Here is a 21384-nt window from a genome sequence, read left to right as displayed (position 1 = left end):
AGAATAAAAACAAATTATATCTTGCCCTAATGTCTGTGGATTTAAACAGAATTAAGTTAGAGAACAAGTTTAGTTTCAACAATTTGCATAAAAACGAATTGAAATATCGCAGAAATATTGAGTGAATATTGAAAAATAAAAATATTTTGAACTAGCTACCAAATGCAATTAAGAAAATCATAAAAAACACAGTTTATTTTTTGACAAATATAAATAAAGAAACTGATTATAATATTGAAGAATGGGTGATATAGTGAAGTGGTAACTCTAAATATGCTTATAATGATTTAGGAGATTCTATCTTACTTTGCTGTGTGGTTATGACAGCTTTTAAGCTGCTTTTATATAAAGTGTATTTCATGCTTTCTTAAGTATCATACTTATCAATATTACCCATCAATCATCATGTATCATATTAATATGAATCATCATGCATCATATTAATATGAATCATCATGTATCATATTAATATGAATCATCATATTAATATTAATCATCCATCATCATGCATCATATTAATATAAATCAAAAGTACTTTGTATGGCGGTGTATTAAGATAAATAATTTAAATAAAAACTAAACGAAATATGATGACAATAAGAGAGAACTGAACAAAACAGATTTAAAGAATATGAAATTAGGAAAATAAATCAATTCAAATAGTTACTCAAAACTTTATACATTTCTTTAAATTAACTAAACTAATATGAAATAAGGAAAATATTAACTTAGTAGGATTATACAGTTTATATATTGCTAACACTATAATGCACATCTGGAAGAGATTTTAAATTTTCGGCAGCCTTTTCGGGCGTGATGTCTCGCTGTGGTAGAGCTAACATTTCATAACCAACCATAAATTTTTGAACAGTAGCGGACCTTAACAATGGGGGATAATAATGTGCATGTAACTGCCAGTGGTTTACATCACTTTCAAGCTCTGGCCCAGTTGGTGCTCCATGCCAACCCATACTGTAAGGGAAAGAAACTTTAAATAAATTATCATATTTGGTAAGCAGGAGTTTCATTGCTTCAGCAAGTGACTGTTTTTCCACTTCTTCTAGATCTGTCATTCTTAAAATATGACGTTTAGGCAACAACATGGTTTGGTAGGGCCATGTAGCCCAGTATGGAACGACTGCAATCCAATGATTATTTTCCACGACCGTGCGTTCACCAGATTTTGATTCCCTTGCAGCATAATCAACCAACATCGGAGAACCGTATTTCAGGAAATAACTTTTCTGGTTTTTATCCGAAACACGGGGTTCATTTGGGAGAAAAGAGCTCGCCCACACCTGGCAGTGAGGGTGGGGGTTTGAACATCCCATTATTGCACCTTTGTTTTCAAATATTTGAATCCATTTGTATTTTGCTGCCATTTCCTTTATAATTGATATCCACTCATTTATAACGTTAAGTATTTCTTCCTTTTTCATGACAGGTAACGTCACGTTTGAATGAGGATGGAAACACATCACTTTACATTCGCCGCTAGCTGGTGCCATCTTAAACAATGGATCCTCAGAACATGCAGGGGCGACTACATCACTCATCAAAGCTGGGAAATCATTGTTAAATACATACGTGGATGTATATTGTTCATTCTGCTTTCCACTTGACCGAATGTTTCCTGGACACAGTGGATTCTTTGGATCATATTCAGGAATTTGTGTTTCTTCATTTTCTTCTACTTTCCCAGCCCACGGTCGTTTCAATCGATGAGGTGACACAAGGACCCATTCATCCTTTAATGGATTATATCTGAGGTGCTGATGCTCGTTTGCATTAAATTCCATACTGATTTAAAACAAATAATATAGATAGACTTATGTAAATAAAACTATATATATATATATATACAGTATATTTATTTTACTATGGCATATCTGAAACAAAGTAAAGCTATGTTGTAAAGTATAGTCATACTTGTTTAAGCAACAAAAATTAATAAAACTATTTAGTATATTTTTGTTATTATGTTCATTTAGTCTAATCTTGGAACAAAACTTTAAAGTCATTAGTCAACCCATTGTTATATTCATGTCTTTATGCACATTTTTCTTTCAACTAAAACAAATTAATGTTGTATTATTCAATGTCTTTTTCTGTCATATTGTCTGTTGGGTCTTGGGTGTAACGGTAAAGGTAACGTCTTTTGTCCAATGTATCAGGTCTTAAACTAGCGTTTATTTTCACTTTACTATGTTCAAAACATTGTTACTGCACTGAAAACTAGTTATGATGAAAACGCACACGAACGACTACGAAATCTCAATCAGTACAACCTTATCGTCAAAGTTTCGGTACAAACTGCAAGTTGTAACTAGAATTTTACACCACTCACAGTATAACATTATGTTCATCCTTTCAAGATCATTTTTTTCTCGCATTCTCTCTCAAATTAAATCGCTATTATTCGGGCCAAATCTGTACAAAATTTAACAAGAATAAAATTCAATAAAAATTACAAGTTGTATCATTTTTTATATCACAAGTAATTTTATTTTAAGCCTACATCACAACTTGTATTAGTTTTAACAGCGCAAATGATATTATAGAAAAAGGCACACTGCAGAGTTAGATAAAATGTGACTATTGCTCTGCCACAGGCACACAAATACAAAACGGTAAAACGTTATCTCTTTCCAAAGAATTTGTACACGTAGCCATGCAGTCACGTACAACTGATGTCTTCATTCCTCTATCCCCTGTCAAGTTACCACTTATGTAACTTTGTGAGTTTTTTTTCTTGCCCAAGGACACATACGCTCACAATGATAGCAGCGACGAGCCTTGAACCCATAACGTCTGGATTAGAGGCAGGCGCGCTAACCAACTGTACCACGGCGCCAGATATAGTAGGGTGGGGTAAGATGGTACATCCCACCCGCGACTCTAAAACAACGTTGTTAATCGTGTGAGGTCAAATAAATAAGCACTTTTTTTTACAATAAGATCCACTGAGTTACACACGTGCTAACTCATAAACAGACACGAGGTGAGTGAAAAAGAACACGCGTGTTTTAATGACTGTCGTTGACCCACCATGCGAAAATAAAACAAGTTTTTTATTTTGCATAAATAAAGATTAGTAGAAACAAAGCAAGGATCAAAGCTGTAAAACGGTAATTATAAAGAAGAACAAAATCTAAATGAAATGACCAACTTTATATTGGAATATTGGTGTAAGCTGCTACAAAACACATCTAAATGCAAGGGAATTTATATGAAATTTTATAAGATAAGCATGCAATATAATATCAGTGGTTAACATGATACAAACATGATATTCATATGAGTTTTATCAAAAATAAACAAAACATCAATGAAATAATTGAACTTTGGGGGAGTAGATGAAACGATCAGTGGCTGATTTATTAAATAAGGCTTGGAACTTTTTATGTAACTATGGCTCGACAGCAACCTACGTGAAAACAAACGGTCAAAAGGAATTAAAGACAAACAAAACGAAATAATTGAAGAAGTATGTGAAACGATTAGTCACTAATATATTATGTAAGGGTAAAACGAACCTAAACAGTAACCTACGTGATAACAACCCGTTAACTACAGTAGAACTGGCAAAGCAACACAAGGAAACTGAGTAACGTGGCAATAGAACAACAAGAGAGAGAGCGCAAATTAATCAAAGTCATTTTTGTTCCATCACAATGTGATTGTTGATACATAATCATGTGGGATAATGGTGATTATGACATCATCAAATAAACAATGGATGGTTAAACATTGAATCGAGGGGAGATAAAAATAAATCATTTCTTTCATCAGTTTTAAAACTTAATGAACAACTCAGTGGTCACTATGATCTTAATATACAACAGTATTCTTAACTGGGTGAATAGATTTTGCAAGAGTGAATGCAGAGGGGTGAATGGAATGTTCATGTGCACATTGATAATTAGACACATATTTTGTTGCACACATGATGTTTCATGGTTTTCTATCATAGATGTGCGTTGATATCTTATGTTGGTATAAACAAATATGCTGCTCAGTGAAGTTTGTTACTTTATGGAAGGAATGAAATTGGAAGAACTGTTGGAATTCGCAACCAAACTTATATTCCATGATTTTGTTTAAAATAATTCAGGATATTTCAGACGAGTTATAATGTTGTAGAAATAAAAAAAGAGAAAATGTAAAAATCAAGTCATTGGTTCCAAAATTCTTTATACTGAGCCAAATACTGATCCTCATCAGTATCTACATCAGCTATTTCCTCCAAGACAAAATCCTGAAAAACAAACGATAATTTATGATTGTTATTTAAAAGAGAATATAATGTTACATCAACAAAGACATGTTTACTTTATGAATAATACAGTAAACCCCCCCTTTTGAGTTTTTAATCCATTAAAAAAGGTAAATAAATTATTTTTAGGGGAGCAACCGTCCCCCTTGTGGCTGGAATAATATGACAATTAACTTTTGTTATATCATAGTAGATTGACATGGATTTACAAAGATACATCATGTTAAAATAAGTTCAATTTGCAAAGTTCAATTAAAGGGAACTATATTGATTTCCATTGTTATACATGCAGTCTTCACTGTATACTAACACTCATTTACAATGTCTTTAATATAGGATGTTTAAAATAGTTAAATATGTGGCAACTTGTGAGCGGGCACGAGGTGTATGAAATAGAACACCCGTGTTTTAACGACTGTCGTTTTCTAGGAATGCAAGGATAAATAAGTTACATTCATATAAAAAAGGGAGGGCATAGCCATAATAAATACATTCATAACGGATTTCTGCACTGATATGGTTAGAAGAAAAACAGAAAAAAATAGTTGTAATAAACGGATTATTTATTCGAATATACAAGATATATTTGTTAAACCTGTGGAGAATGTAAACGTTGAATTGCTTCTTCCAGTAAACGATTGTTTTCACTTGTAAGTTGTTCCATATCAAGACAGAGTTTCGATATTTTATCAAGACATTGGAACAATGGTCTCACATGTTCGACTGCAGGACCATACATCCATATTTGTATCTAAGCAGTTTAGTTAAAGTTAGAATAAATATGATACACACCAACTCATGTACAATAATATAATGGTAGCCGTACAAACTATTTGTGGTTGTTACTATTATACAAGCCATCTTTCTATTGCTGAAGTTACGACACCAAGCTGTAATGGAGTGTGGGTAAGCAAGATGTAACAAAGTGCATTCATATTGTAACAATGCAGATTGTGATGCAGAAAAAAGATAAAGATGGCAGTTACAATGTACCATTGAATGTTTTGGGGTAACGTAAAGCAAAGATAGGAACAAGTAAATTATATATCCATTGTGATTATATATAATATGGTTGAGATCGGTAATTTTTTTTATAACAGAACCAGCGCAATCATTACTGTTACTATCAGTATCTATAATGACAGATAATATTATGAAATAACTCAATTATTTATACTTTGTTTTGCCGATCCATTATTTTCCTGGATATATCTTCCATGTAGAGGTTCAGGTTCATGTCATTGTGTACAGATACCAAACCAAGCTTATCCATCACATCAAGATGAGGAAGAAGGGCTTGTGTCGTTGAATCTGTCATCCACAATCTGAAGATATTTAATCCTTTGATCTAAAATAGAAACAACATATTTATGTTGGTTAATATATTTGTATCATCCATAGAAACTACAAAGACAGCAACAACATGATTATGATTGTCTACTATCATCACAATATTCACATTCATAGTGAGTAAAGCTGCTTTTTACACAACTAACCACAACATTGGGTGGCAATAAAGCAGGGATGTAGTCTGGGGTTTTTACAATTGTGCACAAACATTACTTGCATAAAAATAATTACAACCGATGTTTCAATCTAAGATAACGCAAGGTTTGGAACACAATCGTGGGTAACGAGGTGTATGAAGCCAGCATATATGGTGTGCAACACCCGTGTATAACCACAGTTGCCCCACCAAGTGAAGACAAATAAGTGATGATGAAAGCAGTGATACAAGTGTTCAAACCATATGCAGATCATGATTTACCTTTAATTGATAAATAATAATCTGCAATACATGTTTGATAATCTAACTGAATATTTTCATGGTTCTTACTTTTCCAGGTGGAAGTTGTAGGATTTGCATTACATCATCATCTGGTTGGTGTTCATACAATCCCCAATACTTTGACCATCGATCACCATTGATGTCATTCACTGTCAAACCCTAAATAGTTGAAGCAATTAAAACTAGAGTGTCAGATAATATAAAACCATATATATTGGGTATAATGAGTGCCAATGAAGTTTGTTTTTATGTAAACATTATAGATGCCACTTTGTGACAAATGAAGTTGGAGGTGCATGTCTTACTATTTAGATGTCACAACATTAATTGCAGTATGTACAATAGCTAAGTAAGTATAAGTTGATTAGATAGGAGCGAGATTAAATAACATTCCACTTCTAAGATGAAAATTAAACACACTAACTTGTGGGTTTGTTAGTCGTTCAACAGCTTCATGTAAGATGATAAGATTTTGTGCAGAAAGTTTCTCCTCACTTATTGTTAAGTCACTCACATTAGAAAGACACCGGGCTAACCAGTGTGTAGCATTCTCATCCAGTTGTGCATCTATACCAAGCTGTATCTATAATGACAGATAATTTTATGAAATAAATTAAAACTTTTCAATCATTATTTATACTTTGCTTTGCCGATCTATTATTTTCCTGGATATATCTTCCATGTAGGGGTTCAGGTTTATGTCATTGTGTACCGATACCAAACCAAGCTTATCCATCACATCAAGATGAGGAAGAAGGGCTTGTGTCGTTGAATCTGTCATCCGCACATCTTTGATATTTAATCGTTCGATCTAAAATAGAAACAACATATTTATGTTAGTTAATATATTTGTATCATCCATAGAAACTACAAAGACAGCAACAACATGATTATGATTGTCTACTATCATCACAATATTCACATTCATAGTGAGTAAAGCTACTTTTACACAACCAACCACAACATAGGGTGGCAATAAAGCAGGGATGTAGTCTGGGGTTTCTACAATTGTGCACAAACATTACTTGCATAAAAATAATCACAAGCGATGTTTCAATCTAAGATAACACAAGGTTTAGAACACAATCGTGGGTAACGAGGTGTATGAAGCTACCATGTTCGGTGTGCAACACCCGTGTATTAAACCCCTTGGCTTCCCACCCTGAAGATAAATAGGAAAGTATGCTAAATCGACAGCTAGCATGAGATGTATGAAGCCACCATGTATGGTGTGCAACACCCGTGTATTAACCCAGAGTTGCCCGACCACGTGAAGATAAATAAGTGATGATGAAAGCAGTGATACAAGTGTTCAAACCATATGCAGATCATATTTTACTCTTAATTGATAAATAATAATCTGCAATACATGTTTGATAATCTAACTGAATATTTTCATGGTTCTTACTTTTCCAGGTGAAAGTTGTAAGATTTGCATTACATCATCATCTGGTTGATGTTCATACAATCTCCAATACTTTGACCATCGATCACCATTGATGTCATTCACTGTCAAACCCTAAATTGTTGGAGCAATTAAAACTAGAGTGTCAGATAATATAAAACCAGAAATATTGGGTACCATGAGTGCCAATGAAGTTTGTTTTCATGTAAACATTATGGATGCCACTTTATGACAAATGAAGTTGGAGGTGCATGTCTTATTATGATGTCACAACACTAATTGCAGTATGTACAATAGCTAAGTAAGTATAAGTTGATTAGATAGGAGCGAGATTAAACAACATTCCACTGCTAAGATGAAAATTAAACACACTAACTTGTGGGTTTGTTAGTTGTTCAACAGCTTCATGTAAGATGATAAGATTTTGTGCAGAAAGTTTCTCCTCATTTATTGTTAAGTCACTCACATTAGAAAGACACCGGGCTAACCAGTGTGTAACATTCTCACCCAGTGTTTCATCTATACCAAGCTGTATCTATAATGACAGATAATATTGTAAAATAAATTAAAACTTTTCAACCATTATTTATACTTTGTTTTGCCGATCCATTATTTTCCTGGATATGTCTTCCATGTAGGGGTTCAGGTTCATGTCATTGAACCTAGATTCCAAACCAAGCTTATCCATCACATCAAGATGAGGAAGAAGGGCTTGTGTCGTTGAATCTGTCATCGGCACATTTTGCATGTTTAATCTTTTGATCTAAAATAGAAACAACATATTTATGTTGGTTAATATATTTGTATCATCCATAGAAACTACAAAGACAGCAACAACATGATTATGATTGTCTACTATCATCACAATATTCACATTCATAGTGAGTAAAGCTGCTTTTTACACAACTAACCACAACATTGGGTGGCAATAAAGCAGGGATGTAGTCTGGGGTTTCTACAATTGTGCACAAACATTACTTGCATGAAAATAATCACAAGCGATGTTTCAATCTAAGATAACGCAAGGTTTGGAACACAATCGTGGGTAACGAGGTGTATGAAGGCACCATGTATGGTATGCAACACCAGTGTATTAAACCCCTTGGTTTCCCACCCCGAGGATAAACATGAAAGTATTCTAACTTGACAGTGAGCATGAGGTGTATGAAGCCACCATGTATGGTGTGCAACACCCATGTATTAACCCAGAGTTGCCCCACCACGTGAGGATAAATAAGTGATGATGAAAGCAGTGATACAAGTGTTCAAACCATATGCAGATCACGATTTACCTTTAAATAATAATCTGCAATACATGTTTGATAATCTAACTGAACATTTTCATGGTTCTTACTTTTCCAGGTGGAAGTTGTAAGATTTGCATTACATCATCATCTGGTTGATGTCCATACAATCCCCAACAAATTGGCCATTGATCACCATTGATGTCATTCACTGTCAAACCCTAAAATAAATAGTTGAAGGAATTAAAACTAGAGTGTTAGATAATATAAAACCAGATATATTGGGTATCATGAGTGCCAATGAAGTTCGTTCTTACATAAACATTATAGATGTTACTTTGTGACAAATGAAGTTGGAGGTGCATGTCTTACTATTTAGATGTCACAACATTAATTGCAGTATGTACAATAGCTAAGTAAGTATAAGTTGATTAGATAGGAGCGAGATTAAATAACATTCCACTTCTAAGATGAAAATTAAACACACTAACTTGTGGGTTTGTTAGTCGTTCAACAGCTTCATGTAAGATGATACGATTTTTTGCAGAAAGTTTCTCCTCACTTATTGTTAAGTCACTCACATTAGAAAGACACCGGACTAACCAGTGTGTAGCATTCTCATCCAGTAGTGCATTTATATTAAGCTGTATCTATAATGACAGATAATAATATGAAACAAATTAAAACTTTTTAATCATTATTTATACTTTGTTTTGCCGATCCATTATTTTCCTGGATATATCTTCCATGTAGGGGTTCAGGTTCATGAGATTAAACATGGAAAATACCAAACAAAGCTTATCCATCACATCAAGATGAGGAAGAAGGGCTTGTGTCGTTGAATCTGTCATCCACACATCTTGCATGTTTAATCTTTTGATCTAAAATAGAAACAACATATTTATGTTGGTTAATATATTTGTATCATCCATAGAAACTACAAAGACAGCAACCATTCAAGGGATGCCATTCATTTTGGATACTGACGCTAGTGGCACCGCCATAGGAGGTGTTCTGTCTCGGAAGATGGGTGGGAAAGAAAAGGTTCTAGCTTACTTCAGCAGTACACTTGCGAGCGCTATTACTGCGTCACTTATCGAGAGCTGCTCGCTGTGGTGAGAACTGTAAAGAAGTTCCGGTGTCCCAAAAAAATCGTTCTCATTGTACAAACTGCGCATGCGCATGAAGTGGTGGTCACGTGATTAGCATTTTCCACAGCGTCGATGAAATATTTATTCCGCTTGCAAGATGCACTTCATTTTATATACATGTGCTAAATGTTGTCAGGAATACCTATTTATGTTTTTTCGTTGTTAACGTATTGAGTGTCATGGCATTCTCGCACTGGTAGATGTTAGATTTAGTTGGAGGTATAAGCACAAATTTTTACGAGTGGCCTCTCTCATCTGTGGTATAAGTCTATAAGCTTTTTACCGCTTTTGTGTTATTAGACCAGAACACTTATAGGCCTACTCTACGCGCGAACCTTACAATTAAACCCAAAGTCCAATCCAGGCACAACCAAACCAATAAACAAACTATTGAATAAACTTTTAACAAATGGAAAAGAAAAATGAAATGATGATTAATTAACAGTTAATGCAGTCATATAAATAAATGCTGCCAAATTTTACTTTTGTAACATAAACGTCACAATAATAATTCGAACGTACGTAACAAAGGTTTGTATGTTGTCATCAACTTTATTAAAATATTAAGCACATTTTACATGTACAGTCAATCCCGTAGTTTATACACAATATGTTTCATAAGAGATAAAAGTATATATTAAAAATAAGGCAGATGAAAAAAATTGCATATTGTTGTATATGCAACGGCGTATTTAGTCGTTGGAGTGGAACTGTTTTTACGAATGTCGTCATCAAGGGTCAAAGGTCAATGGGAACGATTTTTGCGGGGAAACGATTTTTTTCTGACACCGGCCTTACTTGTGGGGAACCAAGTTTGTAATTCGAACTGATCATGCCTCGTTGAAATGGTTGATGGCGTTCAAGGAACCTGAAGGTATGTTGGCTCGCTGGATATCTATGTTGAGTGGTTACGACTTTGAAATCGTACATCGGGCGGGAGCGAAACATTTAAACGCGGACGGTCTATCCCGACAACGATGTCGCCGTTCCGAGTGTGTAGATTCGATTGCTGCCAGAATGGCACAAAAGTCCCAAAGGTTTTCTCTCTGGTCCACGTGAGAGCGATCAATGCAGCGAAATGTAACTGGCTAGATACCTGGGATAATACGTTGGTAAGGGAGTGGCAAAATCAAGATGTTCCAATTTCAAATTCATCACGGCTTAAAAGTCAAAGTCAATATCCACCCTCTAATTTAGGTTTATTTAACTCTGCTACTCGAAAATTACTTTTACAGTGGAACCTGTTGGAGGTTCGCAACGGATTGCTGTACCGACTATGGTATAGCAATATTGACGATGATGATCCATCTTATGTATTGGTCGCTCCGGGGCCTATTCGTCACAACATATTTCGTCATCTGCATGAGTTTCGAACCGCAGGTCATTTAGGAATAACTAGAACCATTTATAGAATTCGACGTCGCTTCTATTGGCCTGGCCTTAGCCAGGATGTAAAGCAGTGGTGTCGCTGGTGCATACCTTGTTCGAGACGCAAGCCATATCACGGGAGACGACGATGGACGTTAAATCAGGATCTTGCAAGTGTACCGATGGAGAGGGTGGCTATAGATTTCATGGGACCTCTTCCGCGAACCAAACGGGGCAACGAATACATTCTGGTGGTATCCGATTATTTTACAAAATAGACTGAATGTTTTCCGTTGCCGAATCAACAAGCCATAACGACAGCTGCAGTTTTAGTAACCCAATTCTTTTCTAGGTTTGGTGTTCCTCAGTTTATTCATTCCGATCAAGGAAGGGATTTCGAAGCCAATGTTTTCAAGGAGATGTGTCGTCTTCTTGGCATCAACAAAACGCGAACCACTCTGTACAGGCCACAGTCAGATGGTTTGGTGGAACGTTTTAATAGAACACTACAAATGATGCTTTCCACGTACGTTAATAATCACCATGATGATTGGGACGACCATCTACCGTATGTATGTATGGATGGATTATGGAAGCTCGGTTCAAGAATCGACGCATTTCACTCCGAACAAATTAATGTTAGGGAGAGAAACTACACTACCTATTGACCGGTTAATTGGCACTTCAACATATATATACTTCAACATATGAGAAAAGCAGCCGTTCGCCAAAAGAGAAACTACGACAAGCAGGTCCAATCTCAGTCGTTTGCTGCAGGGGATTGGGTTTGGTATTATTATCCACCAGCTGGTCGCAAGAAACTTTGTCAAGGGTGGACGGGTCCCTATCCCATCACGGCGAAAATTTCTTCGTGTTTATACCGAATACAAGCTTCTCCACAATCCCGGTCGAAAATTATCCATGTCGATAATCTTCGGCAATATTCTGCCGAAAGGATGCCACGAAATTGGCTCACTAGTGATCTCCCAATACGTGTTGCTTCGCCTCCCAGGGTAAACAATAACTACCGGACTATGATAATGATGTGTATAACTTTGAGGGATATCTAATGCCAATTTTCCGTGTTTTATTATGTCGCCTCCTTGTCTTATGTCCCCCCCTTTGTCTAATGCCGCCCCCTTGTCTAATGTCTCCTCCTTATTTTATGTCGCCCCTTGTCTTATGTCGCCCCCCTGTCTTATGTCGCCCCCTTGTCTTATGTCACCCCCTTGTCTTATGTCGCCCCCTTGTCTTATGTCGCCCCCTTGTCTAATGCCGCCCCCTTGTCTAATGTCGCCCCCTTGTCTTATTTCGCCCCCTTGTCTTATGTCGCCTCTTGTCTTATGTTAATGCTGCATTTTGTCATAATTTATATGATGTTGAGTATACCTTTTTTTACTCTTAATTTTATTGTTATTATTTTTTAATTGTTGTTTGGGGACAAACTGTGTTTCAGATGGGGGGATTGTAATGATATGTTGTAATGATGTGTTCGTATGGTACCTTACTGTTTTATATTTTCATGATCTTTATGTTTTACGTGAACCGTTGTGTTTTAAGAGTCGATCGCATGGTTTTGTTAAGTGACATTCAGTTTCCCCTTGGTTGCGTGATCGCGTGCATGGGTCGATTGGTAATAAAAAGAGATTGAACGTTAGAGTTATATTACATAGACTTCATTCAATGAAACAAACATTTCAATTTTACCTTTGCTTGACTTCCATGCAATCTTCGAAGCAAAGTTACAGCTGAAGTTTCATCTAAATCAACCATGTCTAGGTCCAGGTCGTGAGGAGTTGTGAAGGTGTTGAATGCGAACACAACATCAGAGACTTCTGTGGGATAACTAAGTGTTGTCTTTATAAGCTGTGGCATGCACTCTTGAAACCTTTGTGATATTTCTGCATCGTTGGCTTCATGCACCCAACCTGACAATGTGATCACATCTTGATCTTCATGTGAAATTAAAGACTTGAGAATATTCTTCTTCTCCTTGTAATCTTTAATCATCGAAGCTGGGAAAATCACTTTTAGATCTTCATATGAAGCTGAGTTACAAATACCAAATAAAAATCGTGTCACGACTTCCCAATGTGGATCATAGAAAGTGTCCATACATCTGCGGAATTCTTCTTGTGACATGAACAGCATTAGATGAAATGCTGAGTAAAACTCGTGCGAGGTGAGATGGGTGAAGTAACTTCGTTTCTTTCCTTCCAAGATTCTCATTTTTAAATGATGGGACTTTTCGACATAGGTGTGCAGAAATATATCAACAGTTTGTTCGTTGATTCCCACTTCTTCAAAGTCGGCTTGCTGAAACACCAACTTTCTTTCAGCAAGTCCCTTGTATGCAAGGTGAGCAAGTTTAACCAGTTCTTGCCCAATTTCCCGTTCTGACATGTTTGTTCTTACATGATCTGAAGCTTTGTAGTTGGTAAGAGTATGAATGAACACATCAGTCATTGAGTTGATCTCACGACCCGATGACACGCTTGAATGGAGACAAGCTACAATCTGAATACAGTTGACTGGAATTGAACACAAAGCATCCAAGTTTGGACGCTCTGCCAAATATTTTTCCACAGTTTCAAGATTGGCTTCACCACACATCTGTTTAGTAAGATCCTTCTTTGCAGGTTTATCCATACCACGCACCTCAGAAACCAAACCTTGTCGATAATCAGGGTGAAGCTCGTAAAACTGACCTGGTCTTGATGTGATAAATTTCACAGCATTAGGTAGAAGATTACCCATCAACAAGTTCTTGACAAAGACCTCTGGTATTTGCTCGCTATCCAGTTGACACTCATGGAGCCTTTTGTTGGCTTGTTTTGTATACAGTTCATCCCATCCATCAATCGAAATGACAACATTTGGATTGTTGTACAGGAAATGAACCAAAGCTTTGTTCTCTTCATCAGAATGATTCCACTCACTCAAGTTGCCATATAGAAGAAATTCTAACAGAGTAACTTTCTCCTTTGGGTTAAATTTCTTCAGTGAGACGTGGAACAAAAACTGTGTATCTGGTTTCACAGATTTATCTACAACAATACAGTTGATCATCTGCTTTAAAAGAGTGCTCTTACCAACCCCAGGTAGTCCAACCGCACAAACAATGTTACCATATCTTACTACATGCATAGCCTTTGCTTCAGGTGTATTACACTTGTGGTCTGCTTCTTGTTGTGCCACTTGTTTTGCAACATCAAACAGTTCCTCAATCCGTATAGAACCTTCTGGTGTGTACATACGTTGTAAGTCCTTACGTTGGTTTCTATGTAGCTTCCATTCATCATCCAATATTTGTCGGACCTTGGTTATTAGAAGTGGAACAGGCTTGGTGATACGACCTGGAACTCCCGCTGGCAAGAGGGCTTCTCCACGAAGTTCTTCTATTATTCTTCTTAATAGCCGTATTAATTCTTCAACTGCAGAAATATTTGACAACCAATAATCAATAAATAATCTAAATAATATAACATGGTAGTTTTATCTCTGATATACAGACTAGAAACTTTTGAAGTGATTGTCACACACCATTTCACTTTTCACAGTAACATAGTTTTGTGGAATTCTGACTTTAAAAATCTTACAACAGACAACACACTAGTGCTTTATTCCTAACACAACGACTTTATTCCTAACACACAAACCCATTCGAATAGAATTACAGGTTAAAATAATTACAAACTTTCATAGAAACATAGAACAAATGACAGTAAACTTTAAGCCCATCATGACAACTTAACTCCATAATCTTTACAATATTTTTCATTGCGGAATAAGACGACTACTTAAATGAATGAATGAATGTTACTTACTTTATCCTCACATGACTTTATCCTCGAAACGACAGTCGTTATAACACAGATGTTCTGTTTCATACACCTTGTGCCAGCTTACGAGTTACTAAGTATGTCAATTTGTGGGCGATTATATTTTTGGGATTTTTTCATTTTTTATGTATGTTCCTAATAATTTGGAGAACCTACATTAGTGACCACTGGGTTGGAGCAATTGCCGTTAAGTGTCTTGCCCAAGGACACATACGCCCACAATGGTAGCAGCGACGAGCCTTGAACCCATTACCTCTGAGTTAGAGGCAGGCGCGCTAACCAACTGTGCTACGACGCCAGACTTATACATATGAGAACTATGGCTCAGCCATGCGGTGTTATATTTACAGGATATAACACCAACAGACAAACAATAGAACATTTGACCCCAGACCTTATTTTAAACACAAAAACACATTTTTGACATTAATACTAGCAACCATTAAACATACCAAGTATATCAATAAGTTGTGGTTGGTTGGTTGCTTGTGGTTGGTTGGTTGCTTGTGGTTGATTGGTTGCTTGTGGTTGGTTGGTTGCTTGTGGTTGGTTGGTTGCTTGTGGTTGGCCTTCCTGTGTGAGGTGTTGCTGTGGATTATGGTAGTGGTGGTGGTGGTGCATACTTTGTGTTTGGTGAAGATGGAACTCATTTTGTGTTTGTTGGTGAAGATGAAGTTCATTTTGTGTTAGCTGGTGAAGGTGGAGTTCATTTTGTGTTTGCTGGTGAAGGTGGAGTTCATTTTGTGTTTGCTGGTGAAAATGAACATCTTCTGGGTTGTTTATCGTCACAGGTCGTTGCTGATCATTTGTTGTGGCGGGGGTAGTGGTTGGGGGGGCAGTTGTAGGAACTGAAACCAAATCTGTTCCTTCCTGTAAAAAAACGTAAAAAGGATATAAAGCACCACATTGTATAAAACGCAGCAACAAACCAGCAACAAACCACTCTGACCCACTGCTGTACATAATATATACAAGACAACCAAAACAGGGTTAACATCCAATGAATGAAGATTGTAATTCACCTGAGTGGAGTTAGGAGCAGGTATGGACACATCTTGTGAAGAAACAGTAGGTTGAGGTTCACTTATTGAAGGATGGCTGGTGTTATCGTTGCTTGATGTAAAAGCTGCATGAGAGCTTCCTGCTACTTTAGGCTGGTTGAAATAAGGATGTTTGAATAATAAATTTTATTTGTTTCTTTAGGATCGCACATTAAAAAAAAGGAAACTAACGAAAAGACAGGATATGGTGACAAATGACAGTTGTTAAAACAAGTTTGCGATTAAAAGAACAAAATTCGAATATAATGGTTGATTCCTTGTAGAAGATTATCTTGTATTAGATTATTTTACATAGCCTTATTTTCGCGACCGTTGTTCTTCGGTATTTTTTCGTTACGTTAGCATTGAAGCCATTAGGTCACAATTGTCTGAGGGTGTAGCCAGCCCAGCATTTTGTTTTATGGTTGTTTTGTTTTATGGTTGTATTTTGGGTGGCAAGAAACATAACTGCAGCATATAGCAGTTTTTGACGAGATCTCACTCGAGCAAGACGGTTATTTTTTGCGCGTGAGTACTATTCTTAAAAATTGCTGCGCAAAGCATGTACATTTTCAAAACACATTCGGAAATCCTACTTAATTTGATACAGATTTGGTTTGTTGTTTAATTAATTGGCGTGTGTCGGCCAAATTATGGCGTACACATAACCAAAAGTTTGTAAACATAAACATGCGCCTGCCATACTCTGCAGACTGGGACAATTCAGAGGGGACCCTATATAAGGTGCAGTAAAATGTATAAAATCTTACTGGTGTTTCATCCTGGGTATTTCTGGTTTCATTTCTTCTCCTTTCCATGGCATCCACTATATTTGATCCTTCACAATATTTTGTTCATCTGTGGAATTTGCAGGCTGCGTTTACAACAAACGTTTTGTAAAGACCAAATACACGTTATCCTAGTAACAAGGGTAGCAACTAAAGTTTTACAGTTGCATAAGTTATCTTTTTTGTTGTAACTCAACATTCTATTTTTGTGCCGTGTACTACCAATTGCGTGTTGTTTGTAGCAAACTCTTACAGTTATAAAAGACATAATTTTTTTTAATTTTTCGTTTAAACTAAAAAACTATGCGACTGTATGAGTTCTATTAAATAAACGACACATCAGCTGTAAAAATGTTGCTGAAACGCCCTGAAACTGTAAGGGTTCTAGTTCTACTAAATAAACGACCTACACAGTCAGTGCACCGCTTAAAAATAAAATCCTGTTGCTGTCAGTCATATTTCGGTCAGCAAAATATTGGCAAATTTTGGGCCAGATGAGCCAAAACACAAGTTTAATATGTCTGGCAGAAACAGAATATATTACTATCATTAAGCTTAAAAACTGAAATTTTGTTTAGTAAAGTATTTAACAATTCTGAACTAAATATATTAGATCAGAAAACTCCTGCATATTATAGCAGGGATTCTTGAACAGCACAACAGGGCCATAGCTCACTTGGATTCTATAAATCTGTTTGCGGCACAATAAATTATACTTTAGATAACAAATGCATTTTCCCATAAATTATTGTAAATTAGTGAAAGTTTTTTGGTAACCTTTCAGAAACTATGATCTAGTCTAGGGGACCATTAAGAAAATAAGGGTATTTTCAGTATTTAAGTAATTTGTTTTACACTTATTACCAATTTAAAAGGTTTCTTTGTGTATTTTTTCAAAATTTTAAACTTAATTAGAGCGCCCACTTGTGAAAAAGAGAGTGAAATTCGGATAATAAGTTGTAACTAGAATTTTTCACCACTCACAGTACAACGTTATGTTCATCCTTTCAATGTCATTTTTTCTCGCATTCTCTCTCGAATTAATTCGCTAGTGTTGGGGCTAAATCAGTACAAATTTTAACAAGATTAAAATTTAAATAAGATTATAAGTTGTATTTTTTATGTCACAAGTTTTTTCATTTTAGGCCTACACCACAACTTGAGTTATATTTAACAGCGCAAATTATATTATAGAAAAAGGCACACTGTAGAGTTAGATAAATTGTGACTAGTGTTCTGCCACAAATACAAAACGGTAAAACGTTATCTCTTTCTGCAGAATTTGTACACGTAGCCATGCAGTCACGTACAACTGATGTCTTCATTTCCCTAATCCCTGTCAAGTTACCACGTATGTAACTTTGTGAGTCATAGTTTATATTGTGTGACTGACAATTTAAACAACTCAAAAGTGACCACTTGACTGGGCCGGAGTCGGATACACACGCCCACTATAATAGAAGCGACGAGCCTTGAATCCAAAACGTCTGGTTTAGAGGCAGGCGCGCTAACCACTGTGCCACAGTGCCAGATATAGTAGGGTGGAGTAAGATGGTACATCCCATTAGGTAGAAAACAGAATATTTACACAAATATTAAATATATAACCGTAGACCCGCGGCTCTAAAACAACTTTGTTAATCGTGTGAGGTCAAATAAATGGGCACCTATTTTTACAATAAGACCCACTGGGTTACATACGTGCTAACTCATAAACAGACACGAGGTGTGTGAATAAGAACACCCATGTTTTAAAACGACTGTCGTTGACCCACCATGCGAAAATAAAACAAGTTTTTTATTTTGCAGAAATAAAGATTAGTAGAAACAAAGCAAGGATCAAGGCGGTAAAAACGGTAATTATAAAGAAGAACAAAATCTAAATGAAATTACCAACATTATATTGGAATATTGGTGTAAGCTGCTACAAAACACATCTAAATGCAAGGGAATTTATATGAAATATTATAAGATAAGCAGGCAATATAATATCAGTGCTTAACATGATACAAACATGATATTCATATGAGTTTTCTCAAAACATTAACGAAATAATTGAAGTATATAAAATAAGGCAAACAAAAATAAGCTGCTACACCACACGTCTAAATACAAAGGAAATTCATATGAAATATTATACGATAAGCAGGCAATATAATATCACGGGTTAACATGATACAAACACAATATTCATTAAAAGTTTTATCAAAACATGAACAAAATAATTGAAGTATATGAAATAAGGTTTGGAACATTTTATGTAACTATGGCTCGATGTAACTAAGACAAACAAAACGAAATAATTGAAGAAGTAAGTAAAACGATTAGTTGCTGATATAACAACCAGTTAACTACAGTACAACTGGCAAAGCAACACAAGGAAACTGAGTAACATGGCAATAGAACAACAAGAGAGAGAGAGAGCAAATTAATTAAAGTCATTTTTGTTCCATCACAATGTGATTGTTGATACATAATCATGTGGGATAATAGTGATTATGACATCATCAAATAAAATAATGGATGGTTAAACATTGAATCGAGGGGAGATAAAAATAAATCATTTCTTTCATCAGTATTAAAACTTAATGAACAACTCAGTGGTCACTATGATCTTAATATACAACAGTATTCTTAACTGGGTGAATACATTTTGCAAGAGTGAATGCAGAGGGGTGAATGGAATGTTCATGTGCACATTGATAATTAGACACATATTTTGTTGCACACATGATGTTTCATGGTTTTCTATCATAGATGTGCGTTGATATCTTATGTTGGTATAAACAAATATGCTGCACAGTGAAGTTTGTTACTTTATGGAAGGGATGAATGAAATTGAAAGAACTGTTGGAATACGCAACCAAACTTATATTCCATGATTTTGTTTAAAATAATTCAGGATATTTTAGACGAGTTGTAATGTTATAGAAATAAAAAAAGAGAAAATACAAAAATCAAGTCATTGGTCCCAAAATTCCTTATGCTGATCCCAATGCTGATCCCAATCAGCATCTGCATCAACTATTTCCTCCAAGACAAAATCCTGAAAAAACAAACGATAATTTATGATTGTTATTTAAAAGAGAATATATTGTTGCATCAACAAAGACATGTTTACTTTATGAATAATATAACAACGTATTTAATTTATTGGGAGGATCCATTTATTCTTATCGCAACCACAGAGTAAGGGCATATAATATAAGAGGGACTTTCCCTAGTGGATTGACACGGATTTATAAACAAACATCATGTTAAAATAAGTTCAATTTGCAAAGTTCAATTTAAAGAAACCAGAGTCATTTTTAATGATAGATATGCAAGGGATTTTATTATATGAAGAAGGCAGGGCATATTGATAATAAATACATTCATTATGGTTTTCTGCACTGATATGATTATAAAAAAAAAAACAGAAAAAAATGGTTGTAATAAATAGATTAATTCTCTTTATTCGAATATACAAGATATATTTGTTAAACCTGTGGAGAATGTAATCGTTGAATTGCTTCTTCCAGCAAACGATTATCTTCACTTGTAAGATATTCCATACCAAGATATAGTTTCGATATTTTATCAAGACATTGGAACAATGGTCTCACATGTTCGACTGCAGGACCCTCCATCCATATTTGTATCTAAGCAGTTTGGTTAAAGTTAGAATAAATATGATACACACCAACTCATGTACGATAATATAATGGTAGCCGTACAAACTATTTGTAGTTGTTACTATTATACAAGCCATCTTTCTATTGCTGAAGTTACGACACCAAGCTGTAATGGAGCGTGGGTAAGCAAGATGTAACAAAGTGCATTCATATTGTAACAATGCAGATTGTGATGCAGAAAAGAGATAAAGATGGCAGATACAATGTACCACTGGGTGTTTTGGGGTAATGTAAAGCAAAGATAGGAACAAGTAAATTATATACCCATTGTGATTATAAAGACACCGGGCTAACCAGTGTGTAGCATTCTCATCCAGTGGTGCATATATATCAAGCTGTATCTATAATGACAGATAATATTGTAAAATAAATTAAAACTTTTTAATCATTATTTATACTTTGTTTTGCCGATCCATTATTTTCCTGGATATATCTTCCATGTAGAGGTTCAGGTTCATGTCATTGGACCTAAATAGCAGGTTCATGACATTGGACTCAGATCCCAAACCAAGCTTATCCATTACATCAAGATGAGGAAGAAGGGCTTGTGTCGTTGAATCTGTCATCCGCACATCTTTGATATCTAATCTTTTGATCTAAAATAGAAACAACATATTTGTGTTGGTTAATATATTTGTATCATCCATAGAAAGTACAAAGACAGCAACAACATGATTATGATTGTCTACTATCATCACAATATTTACATTCACATATACTACATCTATGATGTAACAAACACTGGTAGTCCTGATGATGAAATATATTTTTTATCAGTTCAAGGTTTGGAATTACATACTAGTGCTT

The 21384-nt window shown here is 35.5% G+C and overlaps 3 protein-coding genes and 1 long non-coding RNA gene across 11 annotated transcripts in view; 1 reads left to right on the top strand and 3 right to left on the bottom strand.

Moving 5' to 3' along the window:
• Nucleotides 1-32: 32 nt before the first annotated feature.
• Nucleotides 33-1936, bottom strand: LOC149724668 (galactose-1-phosphate uridylyltransferase-like). The gene has a single exon (XM_089891935.1). It carries the CDS (start codon nucleotides 1797-1799, stop codon nucleotides 747-749), a length of 1053 nt encoding a protein of 350 aa, XP_089748061.1. The 5' UTR covers nucleotides 1800-1936; the 3' UTR covers nucleotides 33-746.
• A 1220-nt stretch (nucleotides 1937-3156) lies between these two features.
• LOC149724667 (uncharacterized) lies at nucleotides 3157-17832 on the bottom strand. Of its 6 annotated transcripts, XM_089891894.1 has the most exons (17): nucleotides 17768-17832; nucleotides 16886-16973; nucleotides 16098-16229; nucleotides 15528-15945; nucleotides 12941-14667; nucleotides 9422-9595; nucleotides 9206-9364; nucleotides 8825-8935; nucleotides 8063-8233; nucleotides 7847-8005; nucleotides 7474-7584; nucleotides 6706-6876; nucleotides 6490-6648; nucleotides 6114-6224; nucleotides 5454-5624; nucleotides 4872-5027; nucleotides 3157-4258 (listed from the first exon to the last, which is right to left on the bottom strand). In XM_089891894.1, exons 2-17 carry the CDS (start codon nucleotides 16931-16933, stop codon nucleotides 4175-4177), a joined length of 4062 nt encoding a protein of 1353 aa, XP_089748020.1. In that variant the 5' UTR covers nucleotides 16934-16973; nucleotides 17768-17832; the 3' UTR covers nucleotides 3157-4174. The 6 variants fall into 6 exon arrangements, with proteins under 6 accessions (XP_089748020.1, XP_089748019.1, XP_089748022.1 ...); XM_089891893.1 differs by lacking the exon at nucleotides 17768-17832 and having other exon boundaries at nucleotides 16886-17748; XM_089891896.1 differs by lacking the exons at nucleotides 6706-6876; nucleotides 7474-7584; nucleotides 7847-8005; nucleotides 17768-17832 and having other exon boundaries at nucleotides 16886-17749.
• A 148-nt stretch (nucleotides 17833-17980) lies between these two features.
• LOC149724666 (uncharacterized) lies at nucleotides 17981-18921 on the top strand. Its single transcript, XR_016386461.1, has 2 exons — nucleotides 17981-18254; nucleotides 18713-18921. It is a non-coding gene; the product is annotated as an uncharacterized LOC149724666 (long non-coding RNA).
• LOC149724665 (uncharacterized) overlaps nucleotides 18689-21384 on the bottom strand; it is a 10343-nt gene continuing 7647 nt past the window's right edge. The window contains exons 11-13 of one of the 3 annotated variants that reach the window (XM_089891901.1): nucleotides 20976-21173; nucleotides 20389-20544; nucleotides 18689-19949 (exon numbers count right to left, since the gene is read on the bottom strand). In XM_089891901.1, the coding sequence (XP_089748027.1) occupies nucleotides 19866-19949; nucleotides 20389-20544; nucleotides 20976-21173 (438 nt within the window). In that variant the 3' untranslated portion in view covers nucleotides 18689-19865. The remainder of the gene's footprint in view (nucleotides 19950-20388; nucleotides 20545-20975; nucleotides 21174-21384) is intronic. The other 2 variants (XM_089891906.1, XM_089891905.1) reach the window with 2 other exon arrangements.

Source organism: Ciona robusta, chromosome 14, assembly GCF_009617815.1.
Source record: "Ciona robusta chromosome 14, ASM961781v2".
Classification (NCBI taxonomy): Eukaryota; Metazoa; Chordata; class Ascidiacea; order Phlebobranchia; family Cionidae; genus Ciona; species Ciona robusta.
This window is presented reverse-complemented; position numbering and strand designations above follow the sequence as displayed.